The sequence below is a fragment of the Heteronotia binoei genome, chromosome 9, assembly GCF_032191835.1.
Source record: "Heteronotia binoei isolate CCM8104 ecotype False Entrance Well chromosome 9, APGP_CSIRO_Hbin_v1, whole genome shotgun sequence".
Lineage (NCBI taxonomy): Eukaryota > Metazoa > Chordata > Lepidosauria > Squamata > Gekkonidae > Heteronotia > Heteronotia binoei.
In genome coordinates, this window is record NC_083231.1 from 21,208,910 (window position 1) to 21,233,996 (window position 25,087).

At 40.8% G+C, this 25,087-nt stretch overlaps 1 protein-coding gene across 1 annotated transcript in view; it reads left to right on the plus strand.

Moving 5' to 3' along the window:
* Positions 1 to 25,087, plus strand: part of TBC1D1 (TBC1 domain family member 1) — a 138,314-nt gene that overhangs the window by 72,175 nt on the left and 41,052 nt on the right. The window contains exons 5-12 of the mRNA XM_060246258.1: positions 6,127 to 6,231; positions 8,250 to 8,382; positions 9,371 to 9,462; positions 13,148 to 13,258; positions 14,391 to 14,519; positions 16,680 to 16,766; positions 18,552 to 18,826; positions 22,314 to 22,466. Coding sequence (XP_060102241.1) covers positions 6,127 to 6,231; positions 8,250 to 8,382; positions 9,371 to 9,462; positions 13,148 to 13,258; positions 14,391 to 14,519; positions 16,680 to 16,766; positions 18,552 to 18,826; positions 22,314 to 22,466 — 1,085 coding nt within the window. The remainder of the gene's footprint in view (positions 1 to 6,126; positions 6,232 to 8,249; positions 8,383 to 9,370; positions 9,463 to 13,147; positions 13,259 to 14,390; positions 14,520 to 16,679; positions 16,767 to 18,551; positions 18,827 to 22,313; positions 22,467 to 25,087) is intronic.

Sequence of the window (25,087 nt, forward strand, 5' to 3'; positions counted from 1 at the left end):
AAATTAGAGAATCACAAAGAAAAAACCACATGCATTTTCAAGGAAGGGCAAGAAATTAGCATAACTATGCATCTGCCCTAGGGCATCTGTGAAAATAGGGGGGGGAATCAATTTAGTGGCACAAGACTAAAAAAGCTCTCCAGAATTTCTGCCAGAGGACTCCTCCCCCACACAAATTGCAGCCCTGTGCAGAGCACAGTGAAGCTGACTTTGAACAGGCATGCATGCGCATATACAGCATGCAATGATCATAGCATGGAATTCAAGTGTCAGTGGGTTCTGCCATGCATTCTGTATACTCAACATGTTCCCCCATATTAAGAGATTGTGTGATTCTTTTCTATGTTTCACAGCGACCGATAGTACAATAGAGCATCTTCTAGCACTTGGCAATATGGAAAATGGGGCTTCACAGCTGCTTGTTTCAGAAAAAGTCTGGTCAGTTTCAAAATCAGTTTTCCTCCTTTGGCTGCCTTGCTTCCTGTTCCCTTTCATTCAAGGAACTAATGCTAAAACGCATGCGCAAAACCTGAACCACAAGAATTTAAATGGAAAGTGCTTACTGGACACAACTGCACAGCTGTGATAGGGCAATTGTGTAATTGTTAAAAAAAGAAACTTTGGACATCACCCCCACATATCACAAGTGACTTCCACCTTGATTTAGAAGAATATGTTTTTAAAATTGTACCTGTAGAATAAACACACCAGAGGAAAAAGAATGGTGCATAAGGTGGGTGCAAAATCCAAAGTCATGATTTAAAACTTACTGTTCTGAAAATCTGCAGTAAGATGTTTGTGCATAATGGCCCTAAGTCTCCCAGATCTTTGTCACACAATCTCACTGATGCATCATGCTAACTCCTATGACATTTCATTAATATTGTAAATTCTAACTAAAAAGTCATTAGAATAGAAGAATAACAACAATCAGAAAGTAATGAGAATTAAAACTGGAAGATCTGAGAAATGTTGATTTTGGAAGCTGTCATACTAAGACCTTATGAACCTTGCTCATTCCTTCATAATTATTACTGTACTTTTTACTAGTGTGACAGCTGCACGATCACGTGGAAGCATCATGTGACTACAAATACCATGCTAGAAAGGTCTCAAGTGAATCATCTTTGTTTACTGTGGAATGTTTTATTGTATAATTAGTCTTAAATGATGTTGAATTCCCAGATCTGAAGCAATTGGCTGTGCATACTGGCTTCTGCAGTTCATTGTTAGCTTTTGATTCATTCCAATTTAGCTCATTCCCTTACTCTGTCACTTTTTCTCAGTTGGAAACTCGTCATTCTCTTGCAGATTTCTCTGATGTTCTGCTGAGCCCTTCTACACAATCTGACCAGGCTGTGAAACAGCTTGCTTTGAGTCATGCAAGGATCTTTATTACTAGCTTTATTCTCTTCTTCAGCTCTAAACTGATACATTAGCAACAGTAGTCAGAGCTGTGAGAAAGTCAGAATCTTTGGGCTCTAACCAAGTTTCCCACTTTGGCCAAATTCATCCATCAACAATGATCCTGGTTCCATTAAGAACAAATACGTGATGAACAGTTAGGACCCCCCCCCTTGACACCAGCAGGGGGTTGGGGGTAAAGTAGCCAGATCCAGGTGGGGAGCCTGGAGAGGACAGGGACCTCAGTGCAGTACAGTGACATAGATTCCACCCTCTGAAGCATCCATTTTCTCCAAGGGGACTGATCTCTGTAGTCTGGAAATGAGCTGTCATTCCAGGGAATCTCCAGGTCCCTCCTGGAGGCTGGCATCTCTACTTGAAGCAGTCCAGATCAGAAAGCAGAAATGAATGTATGCAGAAAAAAAAAGCCATGTCCTTCTGAGCAAAATAAATCGACCAATGCATATACATTCTGTATAGTATTAAGGAATCAGGCTTGAGATAATGAAGATTTGAGGCAGCTAACAATTCATTATTAAATCATGCAAATACTTTCAAAATGCAGATAACTCTAGAAATATGTTTTAACTTTTTTTGGGGGGGGGGCAAAGGCTCAAGTTTTTTTTGGGGGGGGGGGAGAGAGGGACCACTTCATCTGACCGCTTCATCTTCACACTGATACCAGATATGTGACACATTGCCTCTAGGACAGTGAAATTTGTTCTGTATTACAGTGAGAAGGACTCACCATTTTAAATACAGAGCGGGGCCTGACCATTGAAGTCCAGATAAACCAATTTAATATGACGTCTTCTACTCACATTTTTCCTAGATACCTTCTCTCCCTTTTACTTCACTTAATGATTCCTATTTTTTGCCCCCTTTACAAATCCATGCTGCTCTAGACCAGTGGTTCCCAACCTTTCTGGTATGGTGAGTGACCCCAAGTGGTATGGTAACCGATTTATTGTCATGGGAATTTTGGGCCACGGTTTTTGACATTTTAATGCATTTTAACTGTAAATTGTACTTAAATTTAAGTTATCCAAGCAAAAATATACTTAACACAGCTATTAATGTTGACTTTGAAATATTTATTGCACTTGCGTAAGTTATTTTCAGTTTTTTTAATGCTAATGTAAGAACACAGCTGTCTAATTACAGGTTGTAGTTTTATGAGCTGTAAAAATCACAGGCACAGCAGACAGATCTTGTTGAATGTTTAAGGCCATCAAATCTATTTATTCTTGGGTTATTTCAAATTTAATTTAAAAAATAACTCCCAAGAATTAATGAATCTCTTCCACGCCCTTGTCAGAATGCACAATCCTATACATGCCTACTCAGTGCCTTCTACCAGCCCGCTGCGTTCGGTCATTTCCTGGACTGAGCTGCTCCATCTCTGCCCTGGTTTTTGGCAACTCCTTCCCTCTCTGCAGTGAGGGGCTCATAGGCAGGTGCCCTGTGGAAAGCCTACAGAGCCCAAACCCCACAGCTCAGCTGAATGTTTTCATCAGGTTTTTACAATGTGGCTCCATGGCAGCAGCTGCCGTAGCCGTACATCTCTCACTACTAATGTGCAAAAACAGTACCACCAAGCACGATGTGTCCATGTGCTTCTAGGACCTGTGTAAGCCCCCCCTCCCCCCCCCCACACAATATATTACCAGCAGCCAAAAAAATTTGATTCTTTAAATTCCTGTTTTCAACAACTCCTTTTCCAGCAACTGGCAGAGATGGAAGAATTGTTAGGTCTCCTTCATAGGTGAAGGGGGGGGGGTAGTGCCAGGGCACCTGCCCTCCAGCCAGGGGTGGTCTTTCCTCATGAGTAGAGACACGCTGATACGCAGAGAGACCCAAAGCCTCCGCAGCATTGCCCTCATAAATGCCAGGCTTTGCATTAATGATGGGTCTGCCAGGAGCCATTTCTGAACATGAGAGAGATACAGGCAGGCCTTGGATTCAGTGGGAGCTTCAAGGAGCGCAGTTCCTGAACCTTTCTGAGAGTTCCTCCTCCTCCTTCCGAGAGTTTCACCTCCTTGTCCATTGAATAGTAGGTGCAGCTGCATAACAATTCCTGGATGAGCTCCGCCACCTATTTTTCTACAAAATGACCGCTGGATACAAGCTCCAGTGACAAGCTGGTTGCAACATTCCTGTGTGCTCCTTCCCCCCCTCCATTCTTCTCCCTCCTTATGGCAATTGCCGTAAGATCCCAGTTTCTAATTGGTTAAGAGAATACCTATTGTCAGGACAAGGGACACAGAAAAAAGGATCCTGCCTCTAGCACAATAGTATGATTGTATTAATGGCATTTTCTATCTCTAGCTAACACCTATTCTAATTCTATCCCACTAGCTAACTCCTATTCTAATGTTTTTCTACATTAAATAACCAATTTCCCTCCTGCCATACTATAGAATTTCTAGTGCATCCCTCCTCCAAGAAATCACTTTAAGTAAATCTTCCAGAATCTGCATTTCTCCTCTTCAGGCCAGGCTATCAAGGAACCATTAACTAGGCAGCTCCACCCAGCTACCCCCTTACAGAATTTGTCATCACACCTATTGAGACAAATCCTTCTTTTTGTCTAACATCTGGGGGAACATAGACCTTGTTTTTGTCATGATCTCCTGAAACCATTAAGTCTATTCCATCCACATTTACATAGCTTCAGGACACATTTTTGGTTGTAAAGGTAGGGGTGGTTTGCCATTGCCTTCCCCAGTCATCTACACTCCCCCCCCCCCCCCAGCAAGCTGGGTACTCATTTTACAGACCTCAGAAGGATGGAAGGCTGAGTTAGTCTGGAGCTGGCTACCTGAACCAGCTTCCACTGGGATTGAACTCAGGTCATGAGCAGAGGGCTCCGACTGCAGTACTGCAGCTTTACCACTCTGTGCCACGGGGCTCTTGCCTTTTTGGTTATAAATGCATCCAGTTTTTGCAATGATCTGTGTTCTGCTGACTGCTCACACAGCAGCACCCCTGGCTCAGGTATTTTCCATGTAGACTAGAGTATCCCCTCTTGTCCATCTTCAGGCTGAACCATTCTCCAAGATCTGGTATAGCATTATCCTATCTCTCATACCCCTATCTCACCCATTCCTCTCTTTATTTCTATATCTTGTGTGAAAGTCACCCCAGTTATGTGTGTATGTTTGAATTTTATTATTAAAACCAATTTTATTTGACTACTTGGCCTAGTTATTGGCTCTAATCTACATAGATAAAAGATCTTTGCTTTGCCAAACCTCTTGCTACGCTCTGCCTTTTGAAGCTAATTTCCCCAAATAACATATCAAAGGCAAATATTTGTAATTCTGTCAGGGATATCAGGGAGGCAGAAGCAGATTCTATTGCTAGTGAATTATCAAGCGCTTTACAGTTTGTTTTAAATTTTGATTGTGGCTAACTGTAAAGTATTGTATTTTTTATGATTTACTCAGCACTGCTTACATTTATACTACCCTATAAAGATTTTTTTACACAATTTTCTGCTAGAGAAACTCCAGTTTAGTTTTTCTGTGGGCATGTGTTTTTGCTGTTGTTGTATCTGGGAAAAAATAACAGAAATACTTTAAGGGAGGAGGAAAAAAAACACATACAGTTGCTCAGTTTCCTTAGCTGTTGGCCTAATGTAACCTTTAAAAGATGTAGTGAAGCCAAAGGTATCAAATTATGAAGAAGTTGGCTGTGTATATTGACGTTCGCTTAGTTATCTGTGCTTACTGAGAGGATATTCTGTAAATGTTGATAGAAATGAGTCCATATAGTGTACATGCCTTTGGGATGACTTGCTGTGCTTTATCTCTTGAAAATATTTTTTCTTAGCTCTCCTTCCCAGGAATGCTTGTTTGGTGCTTCAGATTTCTTCTGCTCCCCTCCCCCAGCTCTTCTCCTACTGTAGTTGCAAAAGGGCAAAATCCTCTTTTCCACTTCGTGCATTTTCAGATTATGTAGTTTATTTCATATCAGTGTCAATTCCTCAATAGTCTAACAATAATGAGACTTGCACTTTCTGAATAGAGACTGCCTTTTCCCCCCTTCGCTGTATGTGAGCTAGGTCTGATATCATTAAGGCAGCATTCCCTACTCTATTTGCAGGAAACAAGCTCAGGACTCCCACTGATTCTGCATTATTTTGAGTTATATAATTATTTCATTATAAATACAATGTAATAATAGAAATAAAAGTGCGTAATTGTATCATCCTGAAACCAACATGTCCCTGCCCTGTCTATGGAAAAATTGTCTTCCACAAAACTGATCCCTGGTGCCAAAAAGGTTGGGGGCCACTGATCTAAATCAACCATGACCATCATAGCAGTCAGAAACTAGGAAAGAGTAAAAACTCTCCCCAGTGAGCCATTTGTTTGGTTTTCTGGTACTTTGAAAGCAAGAGGTTCTTTCCCTCCCCCATAAGCCCACAGTATTTTCTGCAATTTAGACAACTTCTCTTGTCTAAGATGAAATATTGTTTCCTTTCTAACAGTGATTTTGATCTTCCAAATCTCTTCCCAGGAAATAAGATTGTCTGCAAATTTATAACGCTATAGCTTTATTCCCCAGTAGATGTGGTTAGCTGCAACATTTTGTTCTGCACTCCTTGCACAAAACTTGGCAAGTACTTAGCCATGTGCTAATTATGTATAATTCTACACGACTTTTGTCTGCATAGCTAATTTAATAATAACATTCTTTTTTTTCTTCTTTTTGCAGGGAATTAGGCATGTAGATCACTTTGGATTTATCTGTAGAGAGGCTTCAGAGAATGGTGGTTTCCATTTTGTATGCTATGTGTTTCAGTGTACTGATGAAGCTCTGGTAAGAGGCTTTTTTCTTTAAAAGGAGGATAGGGATGCAGAGGAAGGGGAGGTCTTGTACAGCTTTGCAGGTAACTGCAAAAAACTATGTAAAATGTTTTACCAGCTGGCCCACCTTCAATAAGGTATACTGCCATAAAGCAGGGATAGAAGCTGACAAGCTAACTGCTTCAGTGAAAGTTGTTACGACAGTTGAGAAAACCTTGTAAATCACTGTCTTATATTCTGATTTTGTTGATGATAAAATATAATTGTTTCTAATGCTGAAAACATTTTTAATGAAGTCGGCTGGACTCTTGGATTTTTGGGGCTAGACTCTTGCGTTTTTTTAAAAAAAACAAATATATATATACAGTTGCTACATTTTTGCTACAGATGCTGCATAGTTGCTACAGCTGTGTGTGTGTGTGTATACACACACATCTATATCTGTAGCACATTTTGTCATGAAGATGTATGCGTAAGAGGGTATATCTGCAATGCCAGGGGCTAGAAACTTACTTTTTAGAAAATGGAAACTGAGAATTCAGAGAACTTGCTGCACATACTGTTGTAATGTTATTCTGATATAACCTATTTTAAAAAAAAATACCTGAAAAGCCTTGGTGGTAGGTTTGTGGGTGGCGGGGTGGTTGCTGGTGAGGACTGAAATAGGGAAACCATGGAATAACCTGCAATGTGGCAGCAGCACTGTGGAAACTACATGTCTTATCTCTACGTGGAAAACACCTTTCCTCTCTTTACTGCAATCCCTTCCTGTGCACCTGTTTGTCAACATGGGTCATTCTATTCCTAGCAAAAGGGTGGGGGGGGGACTCTTCCCTCTTGCACCCAGCAGAAAATGTGGTAGGATCCAGCCTCATCCCTGTAACCATTGAACATGGCAAGATGTATGTTGCTGGTCAGACCATGTTAAATCTGCAGCCAAGGGATTATCCAATAGTTTGTGATTCAGCACATCATTGCTTAAACCCTTATGGAAGATATTTGAGGGTGTTGTCTACACAGGGCTACTTGACTGATACATACTGATGGTACACTGACTCTGATAAGGAGATATTACTTGTACTGTTAGGACCTAAACTGGATGGTATATATTGGCAACATTACTATTTTCAGTATATGTAACTGCTGCTGCCATAAGTTCAGATACATTTGTGACCTCCCCAAAAAGCCTTTTTTGTTTCATTCATCTCCAGATTGGAACATTCCATTTTGGGTCCTATATTAATTGTTTATTGCCTTACAAGTGTAACAGGGACTTTGTGGTATGTTATAATTTGTACTATTTGATCTATGAAGAAGGCATTTGCAGGCTAAAACACATCGTCATATATGGTTCTTTTTTGTGCATTTGTCACTTTGATGATTTTATGAGGCTTCATTTGGGCCCCCACAAGGTTATAAAATGTTTTTGTAATATAATACATGTAATAAACACATGTACTTTTTTGTCTATAACTATTGATGTTTTTAACTTTTGGCCCCTTACTAGTACTCTAAACTTTTATTTATTTATTTATTTAGAATTTATATCCCGCCCTTCCCACGAATGGCTCAGGGCGGGATATAAATTCCTTTTGCTTGGTTGGATTAGTTTCTTTTCCCTTTTCTTTGTGGTTATAGTTTCAATTATGGCTGCTCAACTGGCAGCTCATATTTCACCATCTGAAAATGGTCCACGAATGTGCATAAATGAAGGAAGAGAATGTGTTCCAACAAGAGATAAGTTTGGTAATACACAGGGCCACCAACAGAGGGGGACTGGGGGGACAAAATTCTGGGGTCCAAAGTCAGCTGGAGGGCCCTTGAAGCCAGCTTCCTGCTGCATCCAGCTGAACATTTTTCAATTTATTTTAATGCAATCCTGGCTGCAGCCACTAGGGGTGCAGAGCAGTCTAAGTGCAGTAAAATGCACTCTGCTATCAGTTAGGGTTAGATTTTGCATTCTCTGAGATGAGTTCTATAGTGTTAAAATGAACTCGCCACTCTTCAGCTTTGATTTTCTTTTTGCCCTAGGTTGATGAAATCATGATGACTTTAAAACAGGCTTTCACGGTGGCTGCTGTGCAACAAACCGCCAAAGCACAACTCCAGCTCTGTGAAGGATGTCCCATGCAGAGCCTGCACAAACTCTGTGAAAAGATTGAAGGTAGGAACTGTGCAGTGCACAAAGAATAAAAAGTATCCCTGAGTCTTGCAAAGGAGAAATGTTGGACTTTTGTGATGATTTATTTTGTCTTTAATTTAAAAACAATAATTTTGCTGCTTACATCATTTTAGAGATATTTGGAAATAACTCCTTTAAAAACAAAACTAGTGGATTATATGCTCCCCACCGATGAAAAGACTTTGTAACTATTCATTCCTAGCCTAAGTGTTTCTCCTGTGTATGAATTCACTGAAGGTGGAAAAACTGGGGAAAGAAAGAACCAGGAAGAGGTTCCTATATAACAGGAAATTGCTGAGATTTTTTTTTAAAAACCAATATAAAATCACCTTGGGTATGTGTTGTCGAAATCCAGTTCCCACTTATGCCCACTGAAAAATTTAAGGACACTTTCCCCTTGCAGCTTAAAGGATCTGGGACAGGGGAATTTTCTTGTTGGAGGCTCAGCCAACAAAGTACCACGACACAACATTAGGGGCATCTCTGCCAGGTAGAAACTGCCACCCCAGCAGTCGGTGGGCTCACATGGATTCTCTCAGCAGCCTTCAGTACGATTGACCATAGTGTGCTACTGAGCAGCCTCTCAGTTCTGGGACTAAGAGGCACCCTGCTGCAAGGTAGAAAGGTGGCTAATAAAGGCTTTAAATTAATAAAAATAGATACCAGGTTGCTGCTGCTCTCCCTTCCCCACCATCACTGAAAAAACACCCTATTGGGTTGGCCCCCAATAGATCATTTCTGCTGATGGCAGCACTTTCCCCAACCACTGGAAGAAGACACCACAGTTAGTGGGAAAGATGCATGGGATACAGCCCATGGGCCCATCTCTCATAAGCTCAGTTTCTGCTCTAATTTTTGTGTAGTTGTTGGAATGCAAGGCTTGTGTTAGATGGATTGTGTGAACAGTTTGTAATGAATTGGTAGTAGTATTACAGTAATTTTTGTTCACTCTGTATCCATCACTTTTCAGGGCTCCATCCTTCTAAAACTAAACTGGAACTTCAGAAACACTTAACAACACTGAATAACGAAGAGCAGGTCTCTGTCTTTGAGGAAGTTCAGGTAACTTTTTTGTTTTTTGCTTTTGTTTTACTGGTTCATCTTTAGAAAACAAAAGTACAGTTTCTTTCAAATTTCTCTGCTGTTCCTCAATAAGTAAAGTGTACATTATTTAAACATTGTATGCTCAATCTCACAGTGTTCAGTGAAGATCTTTAAATGTTTTTGTAAGCTATAAAACTCTGTAAGGTTATTTTATTTTTGTATTCTCATTGTCAAATGCAAGGAGGCATTGATCTGTTTTGCCTTCAGCACTGACTACTGATCTTTGTAGGAATGTGAATTTTTAGTTTTAAAACTGAATGTGGAACGGAACCTATGTTTCTAATGAGTGATGAACAGTGGAAACAGATTTGTGGGGGGGGGGCGGGAATTAGGGAGATTCAGTATAGAGACCACCAGATTGACATAGCAATTGCGTTTGTAGCATAGTAGTTAGAGTGTCAAACTAGGATCTGGAAGACCCAGGTTCGAATCCCTACTCTGCCACAGAAGCCTGCTTGGCCCATTTACACACTCACAGCCTAATCTATCTCACACAGTTGTTGTGAGGATAAAGTGGAGAAGAGAACAATGTAGGCCTCTTTGGGTCATGAGGTAGAAATTAACTTTTTAAAATGTCATTGTAACTTTTTAGGATGACAGACGTATGTCCTTTCCCCACTAGGATCCGTCAGTGGTGCGGTTGGGTTGCTCATCACCGGGAAATGGAATTATAGCCATGGTTCCACATGGCCTTACTATTACATTACATTCCCATTTGCAAAGGAAACATTAGGCTGCATATTGCTGACACCCTCTTGGCTAGGTGAAGAGGAATCCAGTCTGCTTGACTGCCTTCCCTCCCTTCAATAGTTCAGTAAAAGAAAGCGGTTGCTATACATCTTGCAAAATGTGTGAAGCTTTAGGAAAAGCTGCCCCAGATCCCTTCTCTTCCTGCAGATTGGTGAAGGGCACTATTCTTGGTCAATTTCAAATAGCACTCTTGTATTGTTCTGGAAACAGGTATTTCCATACTTACAGAGCTCATGCACCTCCCATGTTAGTGACAACAGACCTTCCGTCACTTTCTGATCTCTTCGCTATCAAACATGTGCTCTTTAGTTTTTGTTGTTGTATTTAATCGATTTCCTAGTCATGCTGCCTATTATTTAATCCTAGTGGAACCAAAACTAAATTTCTTGCTAAGTCTTCATGTGCAAATACAACAAACAATGCATACACAGATGCTTCCCTTCCCCCATGCTGTAACTGGCTTTTGAATTAAACATTTCCGTATCTAGTTTCCTTTTCGGAGTTGCGGGTGTTTTAAAGTAGGAGAAAATCAGACACTGTAAAATGCCATCGTAACTAGGAATGGGCAGGGCATTATCCACCATCTCTCTTACCTGACTAGTTGCATCAATAGTGCTTTGCCAGTGTATGCTGCATATGCTAATATTGCAATTCTGTTAAAACGTAATCACCACAATCCAGTTCTGAAAAGCTGGAAGGAACCATTTGACTGTGCATCAGTTGGACAGCAATGTAATCTGGATTCTTCATAATCACATGAATGGCAAAATGTCTAGTGGGGAAGCAACCAGTGTAGAAGGTTGCTGATCACAGAAAAGTGTGTCACAGTCACAATGAATGCACTTTTCCCCCCCAAACAGCAAACCCTTCATTTGGAAGCTCGCCATTATCTTCTACTGTGGCTTTGCCCTGAAAATCCCAGGTTGTTTTGAGGAGAGGGGCTGTAGTTCAGTGGGAGAGCTTACATTTTGCATGCAGAAGGTCCAAAGTTCAGTCCCTAGCCTCTCCAGTTAAAAAAGGATTAGGAAGTAGGTTGTGTGAAAGACCCCTGTCTGACATCCTGGGGAACTAAGTGGACTGTATTGACCTTGATGGACTGATAGTTGGGTTCAGTGTAAGGCAGTATTGTGTATGTTCATGTGAACTTCTGGATAAATTATGCTTATAAATCTCAGCCTTCCATCCTTCTGAGGTCGGTAAAATGAGCACCGAGCTTGTTGGGGGTAAAGTGTAGATGACTGGGGAAAACAATGGCAAACCACCCCGTAAAAAAACTCTGCCGTGAAAATGTCATGATGCGACTGGTGCTTGCACAGGAGACTACCTTTATCTTTATAAATTTCCTACTAAATCTGTAAAAAAGGGCAGTTAATTTCAGTTTTGCTTTGTAGTCCTGCCTCTCCATTTTTCCTAATCTTGTATGTTTTTTCACACGTCCTAGAGAGAGGTTGCTTCCAGATGAAGGTTTTTCTTGTTTCAGCTAATGGTCTAATTGTATTCCAGTTTTCCTTTCCCCATCTTTCATATGCTCTTTCCCAATATGCTTTTTGCCATGCTTTTTGGGAAGAGTTCAGGCTAAGTACATCATTGGGAAAGGTGCACATTATCCAAGGTCTTGTCCATGTGGGCACCGTTTTCCTTTCCTCAGATCTTCATGGCTTTTTCCCATTTTCTATATAAAGGACACTTGGCAGATTGCTTTAATTAATTACCGCATTATAAAGATCTCTTGTAGCAGTGTATGACATGGGTTTCGAACTCATTTGTTATGAGGGCCAGATCTGACATAAATGAGACCTTGCTGGGCCGGTCCATGTTGGGTTGGACCGAGCCACGTCAGTCTGGGTCATGAGTGTACCTATTTAGCAGTAGGCAGCAGAGATATAAACTTTATAAAAGATACAGACGAACACAATTTATATATATATATATATATATATACACACACACACATACATATACACACACACACACATATATATACACACATACATACACGCACACATTTCAAACATTCTTAAAACGTTAGCACTCATTGGTCTTAAAAGTGCTTTCTTTATATTTCTCCCATGGAATCCAGGGAAACGGAGAAAGGAAGCTCTGGCTCTTTCCTTCCTTCCCCAGAGAACCAGGCGGGGAAGGAGCCTCAGCCAATAGAAGGAAGAAAGCTTGGCTCAGTGGCTCTGCTGTGCAATTGAGAGAACCTGGAAAAACAAGCTCTGCCTCCCCCCTCCTTCCTCCCCAAGGGAGGAGCCTTAGCCAATGGAGAGAATAGAGGTTTTGCTCTGTAGCTCTTGTGTAATTGAGCAAGCCTTTCAAAGCAAACTGTTATGCAGAAGGAAGCAAGAGAGAGGGAGAAGGAAGCAGATGATGGCCAGTTGTTTGGGAGCCTGATAGAAGTCCTTTGGGAGCCTGATTCGGCCCCCAGACTGCATGTTTGACGCCCCTGATGTATGAGTTCTCTTGAATGCACAGCTTTCATTTTTTAAAGCCAGTCTGCAGTGTGTTTCACTGCAGAGATAAACTTTTCTCTTATATCTTTGCCCCTTCTCCTTATATCTCTGCACCAAAAGGGCTAGAGCCTTTTATTTTAAATGAAAGCTGTGAATTCAAAGGAACTAGTATACTGCTGCAGGAGATAGCAATCTAGCTGGTTTTTCTTCTGGGGGCAGGGGAAATGGCAGCCCCAGTGAGGCAGGGAAAAGCTATAATGTGGACCCTCCCCTGGTGCAGTGAGTGCCTCTGCTTTAACAACAGGAAGGAGAGCAACATGGAGAATCAGGCTGTTGCCATCTAGTGGTCTTTTATTATACAAGCAGCAATTTTGAGTGGTACACAATTTAAAATAGCTAAGGAAAACACTGTTATTGTTGTTTTTCCCTCCCTTCTGAAGAAAATAAGGCCGAGAAATGAACAGAAGGAGAATGAGGTAATAATTTCGGTGCTGAGAAACATGTATGAAGAAAAACAGAAGGATCACATTCACCTTAGTGAAACCAAGCAGGTATGGAATTGTGGAGACTCTTCTTCATAAGGAAAAGACCTAGTGCTGTATTTTTCTTTAGAAGCATCCCTGTCCAAGAATTGATCTACACATTTTTTAAAAGGATTGGTATAGCCTGCTGGAAGAATTTCCCATGTGAGTGCTACTTTTCATACTACTTTTCCTGTTCACAGCATACTAGTATGTTATGGAAACAGCTGGATTAGAAACCTTCACTATATCATTAACTTACACACTGCAAGGAAACCTTCACTATATCATTAACTATATCATTAACTTAACTATATCATTAACTTACACACTGCAAGGAGTTTAATTCTTATTCAAATTTCATTACTGCTATGCATTGTATTTAAACACTTTTGTACTGGAAGATTCCAATCCTTCCCCCCCCCCCCCACCCGGAAGCATAAAATTGGACTGGGTCTTCACTTATTATGCAACAGGATATTTGCTTCACTATAAGAAGGTAGTTATGTGGTGTGCAAAGAATTATGAGCCTGCATGTTCTGCAGAACGTGACTGCACAGCTATAGTGGCAGGGCTAGTGACTACTTTCGAGAAGTAATCAAGCAAATAAAAAAGCAGTTTGATCTGTACCTGACCAGTGAATTGCTCAAAAGGAGGGGGCACCAGTCTCCAGCCAACAGCTTTCAAGAGCCATAGTAGGACCTTATTGGTATCACCTGACGCCTATTGGGCTGAAAGTTGTAGTATCCCTCCTGACCATTGACAGGAGTGGCAGTGCAGAGCAGTTGAGACCAAGTCATGGTAGAACAGAGAGGAAGATGCCTGCACTGTACTTCTGGAATACCCCTGCAACAACCATGCCCACTTTTTCCTATCCTGGGGAAGTAGGTAAGTGGGTTTGAAATACATGGTTTAAAAATGCTTTACTTTCTTTGAATAAAGAAAAAAAACTACCCAGTAAAACAAAAGTGAAGTCACTCGGAACCTTTTAGTTCAGAAATTGTATGTTAATTACAGCAGTCAACATAGGAAGTTGTAGAAAACACAAATGGATACGCAACAGGAGTTTGAGTAATCCTTTTTTGTGTGTGGGATCTTGTTCGCTTCTTTTCATTCCCTTTTCCCCCCAAAAAACTTTGTTTTTCTTTTCTTAACTTCTTAGCCTTCACATTCCTCATTAGAGGCCGTGGGAAACGAGAACTCAAGCAATGCACCCCGGTTCAGACTAGAAATGTTGAAGACCAAAGCTAAGAGGTCACTGACAGAGTCATTGGAGAGCATTTTGTCTCGTGTAAGTCTACTCAGTTTTGTTGATCTTGTGTTTGGTTTATGGTTTATTGGATTTATACCCCGCCCTCCCCACCGAGGCAGGCTCAGGGCTGCTCACAAAAATAAAAGAGCGATAAAACATTAATTATACATTTAAAAATACAACATTCAGTAATATAACAATTTAAAACAGTTTGATGCTAATGTTGTTAATATCTGATAGCATTCAGTGTTCGTAGGTATTCACTTATTACTATGTCAAGAGTTCAGTCAAAGACTAGCTGGCATAATGTTGTCTTACAAGCCTTCCGGAACTGGGCAAGGTCCCGCAAGGCTCTAATCTCCTCTGGTAGTTGGTTCCACCAATAGGGGGCAGCGATCGAGAAGGCTCTCTGGTAGATTTTAATCTTGCTTCCCTCGGCCCAGGGATCGATAATAGATTTTGTGTTCTGAATCTGAGTACTCTCTGGGGATCATGTGCCATTGTACATATGCTCTTTCATTTCCTTCCTGTCTGAAATACTTAGGCAACTACTAGGACAGTTTTAGTGAAACTATTAAAATCAAAGAAACTTTATAAAACACGTGAACGATGTTATCAAGATGCATTCTGACGCACTTCAGTTATTCTTTTCAATCTATGCCCTCAGCTGTGAAATAGATTTCACACCCACAAAGGTTTGGGCCAGACACTCATTTAGCAGTGATGGCATACAGGTATCAATTGCATTAATATTGTGTCTCAAAAAATGCTCTCTTGCTGACTTCTGTGTCTGCTGCCTATAAGTAAGCCATGTCTGAAGGGCAAAAAAAAAATTAAAATGTGTAGAAAAAGTTACCGAGCTTCTTGGATTGCAAAGGTATATTCAAAGAAGGTCTGTTGTTTAGGTTGAGCTAAAAATACTGCAGTTATCTTTGCTGAACAGCACAGCAAAATGGTTACGGTTCACAGTACAATACAGTGATTAGAGTGTCAGACTAGGTGGAAGACCTAGGTTGGAATCCCTGCTCTGCTGTGGAAGTTTCCAGGTGAGGCCTGGAGATCTCCAGGTATTACAACTGATCTTCAGCCTAAAGAAATCAGTTCCCCTGGGGGAAATGGCTGATCTGGAGTGTGGATTCTTTTGCATTATAACCTGTCGAAGTCCCTCCCCAGGCCCCACCCTCAATTCTTCAGGAATTTCCCCATCCGGAGCTAGCAGCCATATTGTCAGGTGACCTAGGGCTCTCTGCCTAACCAACCTCACAGGGTGGTTGTGATGATAAATGGGAGGCGGGGAGAATGCTGTTACAATGAACAATGCTTTGGCTGTCCATCTGCGAGAAAAAAAATCTGGGTATAAATAGTGGGTGTAACTATATAAATAATTGAATAAGAAGAAATTAACAGCTCAAAAGGACCAAGCAGTAGCACAACAAGAAAATATTTATATAAATAAATATATAAATACGACTGGAAATATCAGTCCTAACATGTTACAGCTATTCTTAACAACCTCTAGTGCTGTTTTGGGACATGCCAGCCATTACCTTTCATGCAAGCATTTTAGTGTTAACACAGTTGTTTGTTGCTGTTTCCGAAATTCTCTTGCAAGATGTTAGATGCTTTTTAAATAAATTCCCTGTGAAGGTCACTGAAACTTCATTGACCTTTTTCCTGATCTCCTATAGACGGAGATGTCAAGTGTGTTCTCAAGAAAGCTGTGACTCTAGCATTGCTTGCAATCATTTCAATATATTTTACTAATCAACCTATTTTGCTTTGTTAAGCAATTCTGTTTTTCATGGCTCACAGTACTTGTCTGGTAATGATAATTGAATTTATTTTTTAAAAAAACACTGAATAAGCAAACATTGTTTGTCTTCCTCTTAACATTGAAAGGAACCGATAACAATTGACTGCATGAAAGGAGCACTTATTAAATTAATTTTTGGCAGTTGTGTTTGTATATACGTCAGTGTGACCTTTCTGAGGGAGGCTGTTGTTTCTTGCGTGCAGACTATTCTTAGTCCGCTTGGGAAATTAAATTTAATAATGACCTCAACACAGTGAGAATCTTTGAGGTCTAATCGTTTCCTTTAAACTATTACAGCTTTGTGAAATTGTGAAATTGTTGATGCATATGAATTGCTACATTTACATAATATATAATCTGTACCTTTTTCTTTTTTTAAAACACAGGGAAGTAAAGCCAAAAGTCAGCTAGAAAGTTCTGGAAGCACTGATTTGGACAGTTCCCTGTCTAGCACTCTAAGTACTACAAGTAAAGTAAGTAATACCACCATTGAATAAGAAAACATAAAAAGCTGCAGCCCATGTCACAACATTCTGATCTTCTTTGGGCATTTCCGCATTCTCATTTTCCTTGTTTGTGTGTTCCTATTGCTTTGGGTGGGAGGTTCTGTTTGGCATGTGTTTTGCTCCTTCTAGTGGGTGATTTGATATGACATTGTTTTATCTCCAGCATCTCTCTCCCCTCCCCCCCCCATCAATTTTAATTGCAGGTTTTAATGCCAGACATAAAGTGGTGTAATATCAAATCAACCACTAGAGGGAGCAAAACCTGTGCAGAATTTTTTTCAGCTAAAGAAATAAAGCGTTTTTGTTTGTTTTTATGATGCACTTGCTAACAAGCTCACCTGAGTTATTAGCCCAGTTTTTGTAGCCTCCCTGCTGGCGGAAAAGAGGAAAGCGACCTAGTTCTTAACTTATGGTTGAAAAGTTCTTTTCTTGGTCATCTGGATAGGACTCTTACTTGTTACAGTTAACTGTGTAATCTGCCTTGATTCTCTGTGACAAAGGTGGACTGTAAATATAATTAAAATAAAAAAGTAAAGGGTCTGCTTCTACCCTTCTGTCTTTTGTAGCAGCAAGCCAATTGAGGAGCTCTGTTGAGCTTCAAAGCTGGCAGTGTTTTGTGCTAATTTGGTTGGTCCAGCAAAAGGCATTACATGGATAGGTTCCTGCTTTTTTGGGATTTTGCATGGAACAATATCATTGTGCAACTTTTTCTGCTTACAATAAACCAGCCCATGGCAACGACCGGAGCATCTGGGTCACACATCAAAGCTGACTGAAACATCTTATAGTTCTCCCCATCTTAAACCAGATGAGTGTTTAGCTTGGATTTTCTGCAGCTTGTTTGGTTTATTGGGTTCAGTTTGTGACGCAGACAGACTTAACAAAAACTCGTGATCTTTCACAAAAGTTTACACAAATTAATTTTGGGGGGAAATAATTTGTGCCGGGTAAGCACCTCCATGAACCGACAAAAGAGGAAGCCGCATATACAACCAGAAATAACAAAGCACTAAGCTCACGGCTAATTACTGCAAAAATAGAGAATGATTTATCAATCACATATAGAAAACTTGACCAAATCCACAATTTATAAGCACACACAATTGCAAAATCCCAATGCTGACCTGAACTGAAAACAGTCACTTTGAAATGCCGCTCTACTTGAAAAAGCAAGTTTTCCCGTGATTTAAAGACCAATAACTATTTCTTCGCTTGCATGGAGCCTATGGCGGCTGGATGCAAAATTCTTTGGCTGATAATCTTGTATAGTATAACTGTCCCAAAGTTGGAAACTGGCGCAACAGTGAACCGGTAAACAATCCATTTCCCAGAATGCTTTGTCAGGTGCAAACAAAATGAATGGGACTGAACTTGAAAAGAGACAAAAATCATACTATAAAACAACGATTGTGGGTTTGGATCAAGTTTTCTAAGCGTGATTGATAAATTTTTCTCTATTTTTGTAGTAATTAGCTGTGAGCTTAGTGCTTTGTTTGAGTAGGGCATGATTGAGTAGCATGTCCTCTCCAAGTGCAGATGTTTGGCAGACTGCATCATGCAAAGGCTGCATTGGACAGCTGCAATGTTCTTTCTACATTGCGCACATCAAGGGTAAACAAGGGAAACAAGTGATAGTAAAAGTTCTTAATGAAAACTTATATTCAGATGATGAGCAAACATGCAGTCTGAGAAATGTAAAGGTTATTGTTATGCCACGTAATGTTTAGATGTGCAAACCCTTTACACTGGCAGGAAACATCCCTGTGTGAGAAAGAACTCCTCTCCCCAGAGTCCCCACTGAAGGCTACTGACTCTGTGAACAGTCTCTCCAGTGAACCCGAGAGCCCTCCCATTGACCAGATGGCAGGAGTGGCTTACCAGGGCTTTAGACGGCGAGCAAATACACTGAGCCATGTGCCAACCGAAAGCCAGGAGGCTTCAGAATCTGCTGAAGCATCGCCTTCTGTTCCCCAAAGGAAGCTTTTGAGGTATCATTCCGTGAGCACAGAGACTCCACACCAGCAAAAGTAAGACTGGGTTTAAAACAGGATGCTTGGAGGGAGATATTTGGGGGGACATATTACGATGCCCTTTCCCTAGCAGGTACGGCCATTTTAGTGAAAGGGGGGGAGGGTAGCATCCTTCTTGTCTTGGAATAAGATGTTTTAACAATATATAACCAACCACAGTGTGTTCAAGAACTTAAAATGCCTTTTCCTATTGGAAGATATAATGTTTAGATGCTCAGAAAATGTCAAGAAGTATGTTTCCCATTCAGTACTGGAAAAGGAGATGAGGACATTTCTGCTACATAGCTAGATTCAAGTCTAGTAGCATTTTGGAGACCAATAGGATTTTGCGTAGTGGGGGGTATAAACTATTGAGAGTCAAACCTCCCTTTGTCAGAGTCTTTCACATTAGAGTACCTGCTCAATGGGGATCATGATTAGGGTTGCCACCTCCAGCTTGGGTAACTGGTAGAAATATGGGGCTGGTGACTGGGGAGGAGAGGGCATGATGTTTTTCTAGGGCTGGCGTTTTGCCTAGACATTAAGTCTACCCTCCAGAGCTGCCATTTCCTCCAGGGGAAATGACCTCTGTAGTCTGGAGATCAGTCTGGAGGTTGGTAACCCTAATCATAACACAGCTCTTAAGAGGAATGCTCTAATCAGAGTAGATCAGAGACTAGAGCTCTGGCATGGAATTCTATCTATGCAGAGGTTCCTGTTTCCTTCGAGGGGAATACATGCACCCAAAGGGATGCACAGCATTTCCCTTTATGGAAGAGGAGGGAAGGAGGGTTAGAACACTACCCGCAGAGAAAGAATGCTAAAGAGCTAGGGAATAAAAAGGATTTTAAAGGACAGAATGTATGCTGTTCCCAAGCTGGTGAGCTGAGATCGGGCACCTATATGGTTTTTCCCAGCAGGTTCCATGAAGCTATACATTTAACAGCAGTGTTTTGGGTTTTTTTTTACTAACTCACCTCTAATGTTGCTTTTCTCCAATATTCTTCATGTGTTTGTTTCCTAAACATTTGCATGTATGGTATCCATAGCTTGCTGACACTGATGGAATCTCCCCATTCGTCTGTGCTTTCGCTCTGTTGTTATACACTTACAGTGTTTGTGCAAAATACACTCGCCAGAAATTAGACCTTGTGTCAGTTCAGTTTTTCCTCCCTATACCAAGGCTAATTTTTTTTTTACTTGCTCGAGATCAGTAAGTTATTGGAAAAAATGGAGAAGGAAGAGTGAAAGAGGAAAACGTAGCCAGTGTTTCCCCCGCTCCTTCTTTGAACCTTGTTGTTTGTTGTCTAGACAGCTTTTTCATTAGAGTTTTGGACTCAGATTATTTGCAGGGAACATTGGTCATGATGCTTTTTCTGACACGTAGATGCTGACTTGACAGAAATTGATTTTAGGACTTTCCTTTCACAGCTCACCATTGAGCAATGCTAGGGGGAGACTTCTTTAGGATACTGTGAGGATGTTTTTTGCTGACTTCCCCAGAGTGAACTGAAAGAGTGCGAAGAAAATAAATCAAAAAGGAAATACCCCTGTTTGCTAACCAAGCGATAAAGCACTGGTGTGGTATCTTCACAATGAATGATTATAGGCTTGTGGTGCCTCAAGAACATACAGGGAGACAGTATGGTGTAGTGGTTAAGAGCTGATCATGGATTAAATCCCTGCTGAAATTCCTACTCTTCCATGACTGTTTGCTTGGCCAGTCACACATGCTCTGGCCAGCCTACTTCACCGGGTTGTTGTGAGGATAAATGGGAAGGAAGGAGAACAATGTAAGCTGCTTTGGATCGCCCTTGGAGAGAGAGAGAGGTGGGCTTTAAATGAAGTAAATACTTACTAATAATACATACAATCAAGTGCCCATTGCAAAATCTGAGCGTGTGTCATGCTCCACTGTGACACATCTCCTGTGTGGCAGAGCAGTGGTTCTTTAGATTCTCCATGTTTTGAATGTTTTCCAAGTGAACTGGCTGAGCTCAGGCCAAAAGGAATTTGAACACGCTGTTGAGTGGGTGCAGCTGCTCTGTACTTCATTATGGACACGTTTACATTACTTTCCAGCATGGCGCTAGGAGCATATCGCTTGCCATTAACATGCTGCAAAACTTTCTGAGTATCTTGGAATATTGCATCACATGCCCTAATCCTGCATCTCACCCCCACTCCATTCTGCTGGGTACCTGTAGGTATTGTTTGACACACAGGAGTTGAGTGGATAGAATCAACTTTTCAGAGCTTTGGGGAGAACACCCTAATGGCACCTCAGGGGACTGTTTTAGACTAGGCATACATGGAAAAGAGGGGGGAATCTGACAATCTAACAGGTGCCAGAAACAGGTTTAGCATTCTAACTGTAAATCCCAGCATTTGAGTGACCAGCTCTTCTTCATGAAGGGAATGCAAAAAACCCATTACGTCAAAAAAAGAAAAGAAAAGAAAAGAAAAGAAAAGAAAAGAAAAGGGCTACAACCAGCTCTCTCCAGCAATGGTGCCACCGTATGGGCTATGTCAAGAACAAAACCAGCAATTTAATTTAATTTAATTTTTAAATTTATATCCTGCCCTATCCCACAAGTGAGCTGAGGGTGACTTAGAATAAAACAACAGAGTTAAAATAATATCATAAAAATAGACATTACAAAACAAGAGCAGCACAATAAACATAGGTGGTAAACAGCGTGCGGCTGATGGCTAACAGCATAGCATAGCACCGTAATGATGAAATGCTGGGGGAAGTGAAGACTTTCAAGGACACCCGCTGGATTAATTGAAAGCCTGGTGGAAGAGCTCTTCTTACAGGCCCTGCTTGAAAGCTTGATAAGTCCCGCAGGGCCTGGATCTCCAGTGGGAGCTCATTCCATCAGGTAGGGGCCCAGACTGAAAAGGCCTTGGCCCTTGTTGAAGCCAGCTGGGCGACCTTAGGACCTGGGACTATGAGAAGGTGTTGAATAGCAGACCTCAGAGCCCAGGGGGTAGGGGGGGTCTATCTATCTTCAAGACTTATCTTTAGGGCACCTCCTTTCTCTATTATGAAATCATCCCCCCGGCCCTGTGCCCTGTGCCCCCTTGTGCCGGATTCAGTATTGCATGGCGTTGTCACTATTGTTGATTCCTGATGATTGGAAGAATGGGCAGTCTTGGTCTCTGACCATTCAGAGATGTCTTCCAGAGATGGGGAGCCACCAATCAGTCAGGCATCATAACACACTGTCTGCCCTAACTCATCGTTTTGTTTGCCTGCCAGCCTGTCTTCCTGCCAGAGCCCCCAGTTTACATGCTCCATGCTGCTGACTCTTATGCTATTATTTAGTATCAGACTGACATACTTAATGCAAAGGCAGTGATGTGATATCTTTTTCTTAAATTACCATTTCCTGTGATTTATCACAATATTTCTCCCCCCCCCCCTTTGTTTTGTTTTTGTTTTGCCTTTCTTCTAATCTTCCCTGCTGGAACCCTTGTAAAATTTGAATACATCTGCCAGCAGCTCCGAAACTTCTTCCGATCAGTCTTCAGCTGCTGCTCCTCCTCCTCCTGCTGCAGCTCATCTTAATCCCTCGGTCTCTTCGCCCAATTTCCTTAAGCATTTTAGGCATAATTCCAGTGGAGAGCACAGCAGGCAAGCTATGCCCAAGAGGTGAGAGGGGTAGAGTCTTGTGTACAGTTGGCTGTGGATTTTACAAGCATGCATCCCTCAAAAAAAAATCCCAGCACATTTCCATCAGACTCTCAAAAACTGCTAGTCCTTTCAAAGACACCTGCCATTTCCCCACATATCTCATTTGTGGCCAAATCAAGGCTTTTCTTGTAGCAGGAACTGTTGCATATTAGATCTAGCCTGATCATCCAAGAACTTACAGTATTAATAATAATAATAATAATAATAATAATAATAATAATAATAATAATAATAATAATAATAATAATAATAATAATAATAATAATAATAATAAATTTTATTTATATCCCACCCTCCCCGCCTAGGCAGGCTCAGGGTGGTTAACAACATATTCAAATAAAAAGTTATACAGTAATTTTAAATCAGCATTAAAAAGTTATACAGTAATTTTAAAATCAGCATTATCTTAAAAACCATTCCAATTTACATAATTTAACAGTAACAATGGTGTTCCTGGCGCTATTCTGTCTGTTTGCATAAGTACTGTTGCACAGTAGGCCCTATAAGAAGCTCTTGGAAGATTGGCTACATAAGAGGGGTGTGGACTAATATGCAAAGGAGTTTCTGCTACAAAAAAGCCTTGGGCCTAATTTAAAAAAAAGCTGTGTTAAACCATCACCACCTTGGGTCACATGGAAATGATTCCTCTACATTGATGAACAGGCAAGTGGCTATTTATAAGCTTGATAAAAGTTTCAAAATGTGAAAACTACCTAACCATAAAAATAAATCACTCAAAGGGAAGTGACTGGGAAGAAGCAGGGAGGAAAGTTGAACACTCCTACCCATTTTGTGCTTTAAATTGCACCCCTGTTTTCCAACTTCACAGAAGACTCAAAAAATAGGTGGCCATGTTGGTCACAGTAATACTCCCAAACAGGAACTTGTAATTCCTTTGCAATATCCAGCCAAAGAGGCACACTGTGTTAGTGTTTGAGTTCTCCATAAGTCTTCCTCAGGATGGATGTTAAAAAGGCAGGCAAAGTGGTGTGTGTGGAGGAGAATGGAATCTGTAGGCCATTGTTGTGAAAGGCCTCTGCTTTCTGTGTGGGAATCGAAATGCCAACAAAATCAACAAAGTATCAGACATTGGATTTGTTACTTAAGACCCACAGAGCTCCTCTCCTCCCCCCTTATCACTTTTTAACATCTAGTCTGGTGAAGTGTTCTGAAGAACATGAAAGCTGACACATGGCTTTTGTTTTTTTATAATAGTGACGATATATTAATATAAAGGTCTGCTTCCATCCTGTCTCACTTGCCCATAATACGTGTCTCTGTTCTTTTACTCATCTTCCTATGTGACTTGTGCAGTAGTAAATTATGTAGATACAAGTTGACATCAGCTGTTACGGCAAAAAAGTTAGAAGGTTCAAATTGTGAGTAACCAACTTCGAGCATAATGGCATTTTCCTTAATTCCATCTCATCTCATAAGTAAATTCCTGGTTGTTTTAGATACATCATGTGCCTTACATAGGAAACGCTTTCACATGTAAATTGTTACATGTGTCATGAGATAGCTGCTTGACTGATTATCATAGTTCATACACCATTTTCATGCTTTTTCTCTACATGGATGTCCTTTCCTTTACATTTTCCTTTACATGTTAAATTTCAAGTAGACCTTATTTTACATGGAAGTAGGAACCAATTTGGCTGATAACTGTTGAGGGATAAGATGTAACTTGAGGGAATGGAGATTGAATCACCCCTACCAACCTCTGAAGGCATGTTGAAATAGTCATATGATGGCTTCACCATATGTTCAGATTCTGATATAGTGTACATTGGAGGGAGCATTCACATGGCCAGTTTAACTTATGGCTGGTAGAGAAAAGAAATCACACTGCATTAATCCAGTATTTTCACTTGAAAATCTTAATGTAAACTACAGTTCCCAACTTCCAAGTGGGCCCTGGAGATCTCCCAGTATTGCAGTTGATCTCCAGACCACAGTGATCAGTTCTGCCGGAGAAAATGGTGGTGTGAAAGGATGGGCTCCATGGTGTTATACCCTACTGAGCTCCCTCCTCACACTCCACCCTCTAATATCCAGGAATTCCCCAGCCTGGAATTGGCATATGAACCCAGCTGACCTGTTAATTTAAGTAGACCTGTTCATATAAGTACATTTGAATTCATTTCCAGTTATGTTCCATTTGGCAAACTTAATTAGAGTGGACTACGATATGTGGATTATCTGTCTAGCATTGGGGTGGGGGGGGTAAGTGATTGACTTACTGCATTTTCTCTCTATTACATAACAGCAACTAAAATGAAATCAATACAACTTTGTTCCTTTCCAAGTGATGGTGGAAATGGAGAACCAAGGGCACCCCCGCCCCTTTTCTACAACCACTTTCCAAGACAAACAGCCCATTTCAGAAAACAAGATTATACATTCTTTGCTCTAATTGGAATAAAGCTCTGAAGTGACCTTCAAAGGTGTATAAAACACACTTAGATAACAAGAAATATAAGCAGCTCCAGATGGATTTTTCAAAGGAAAACTAGTAGAATAAACTAGTGTTATGCTTTGATTTTTTGTAATATGTTTTAACTCATAGAAGCATTATT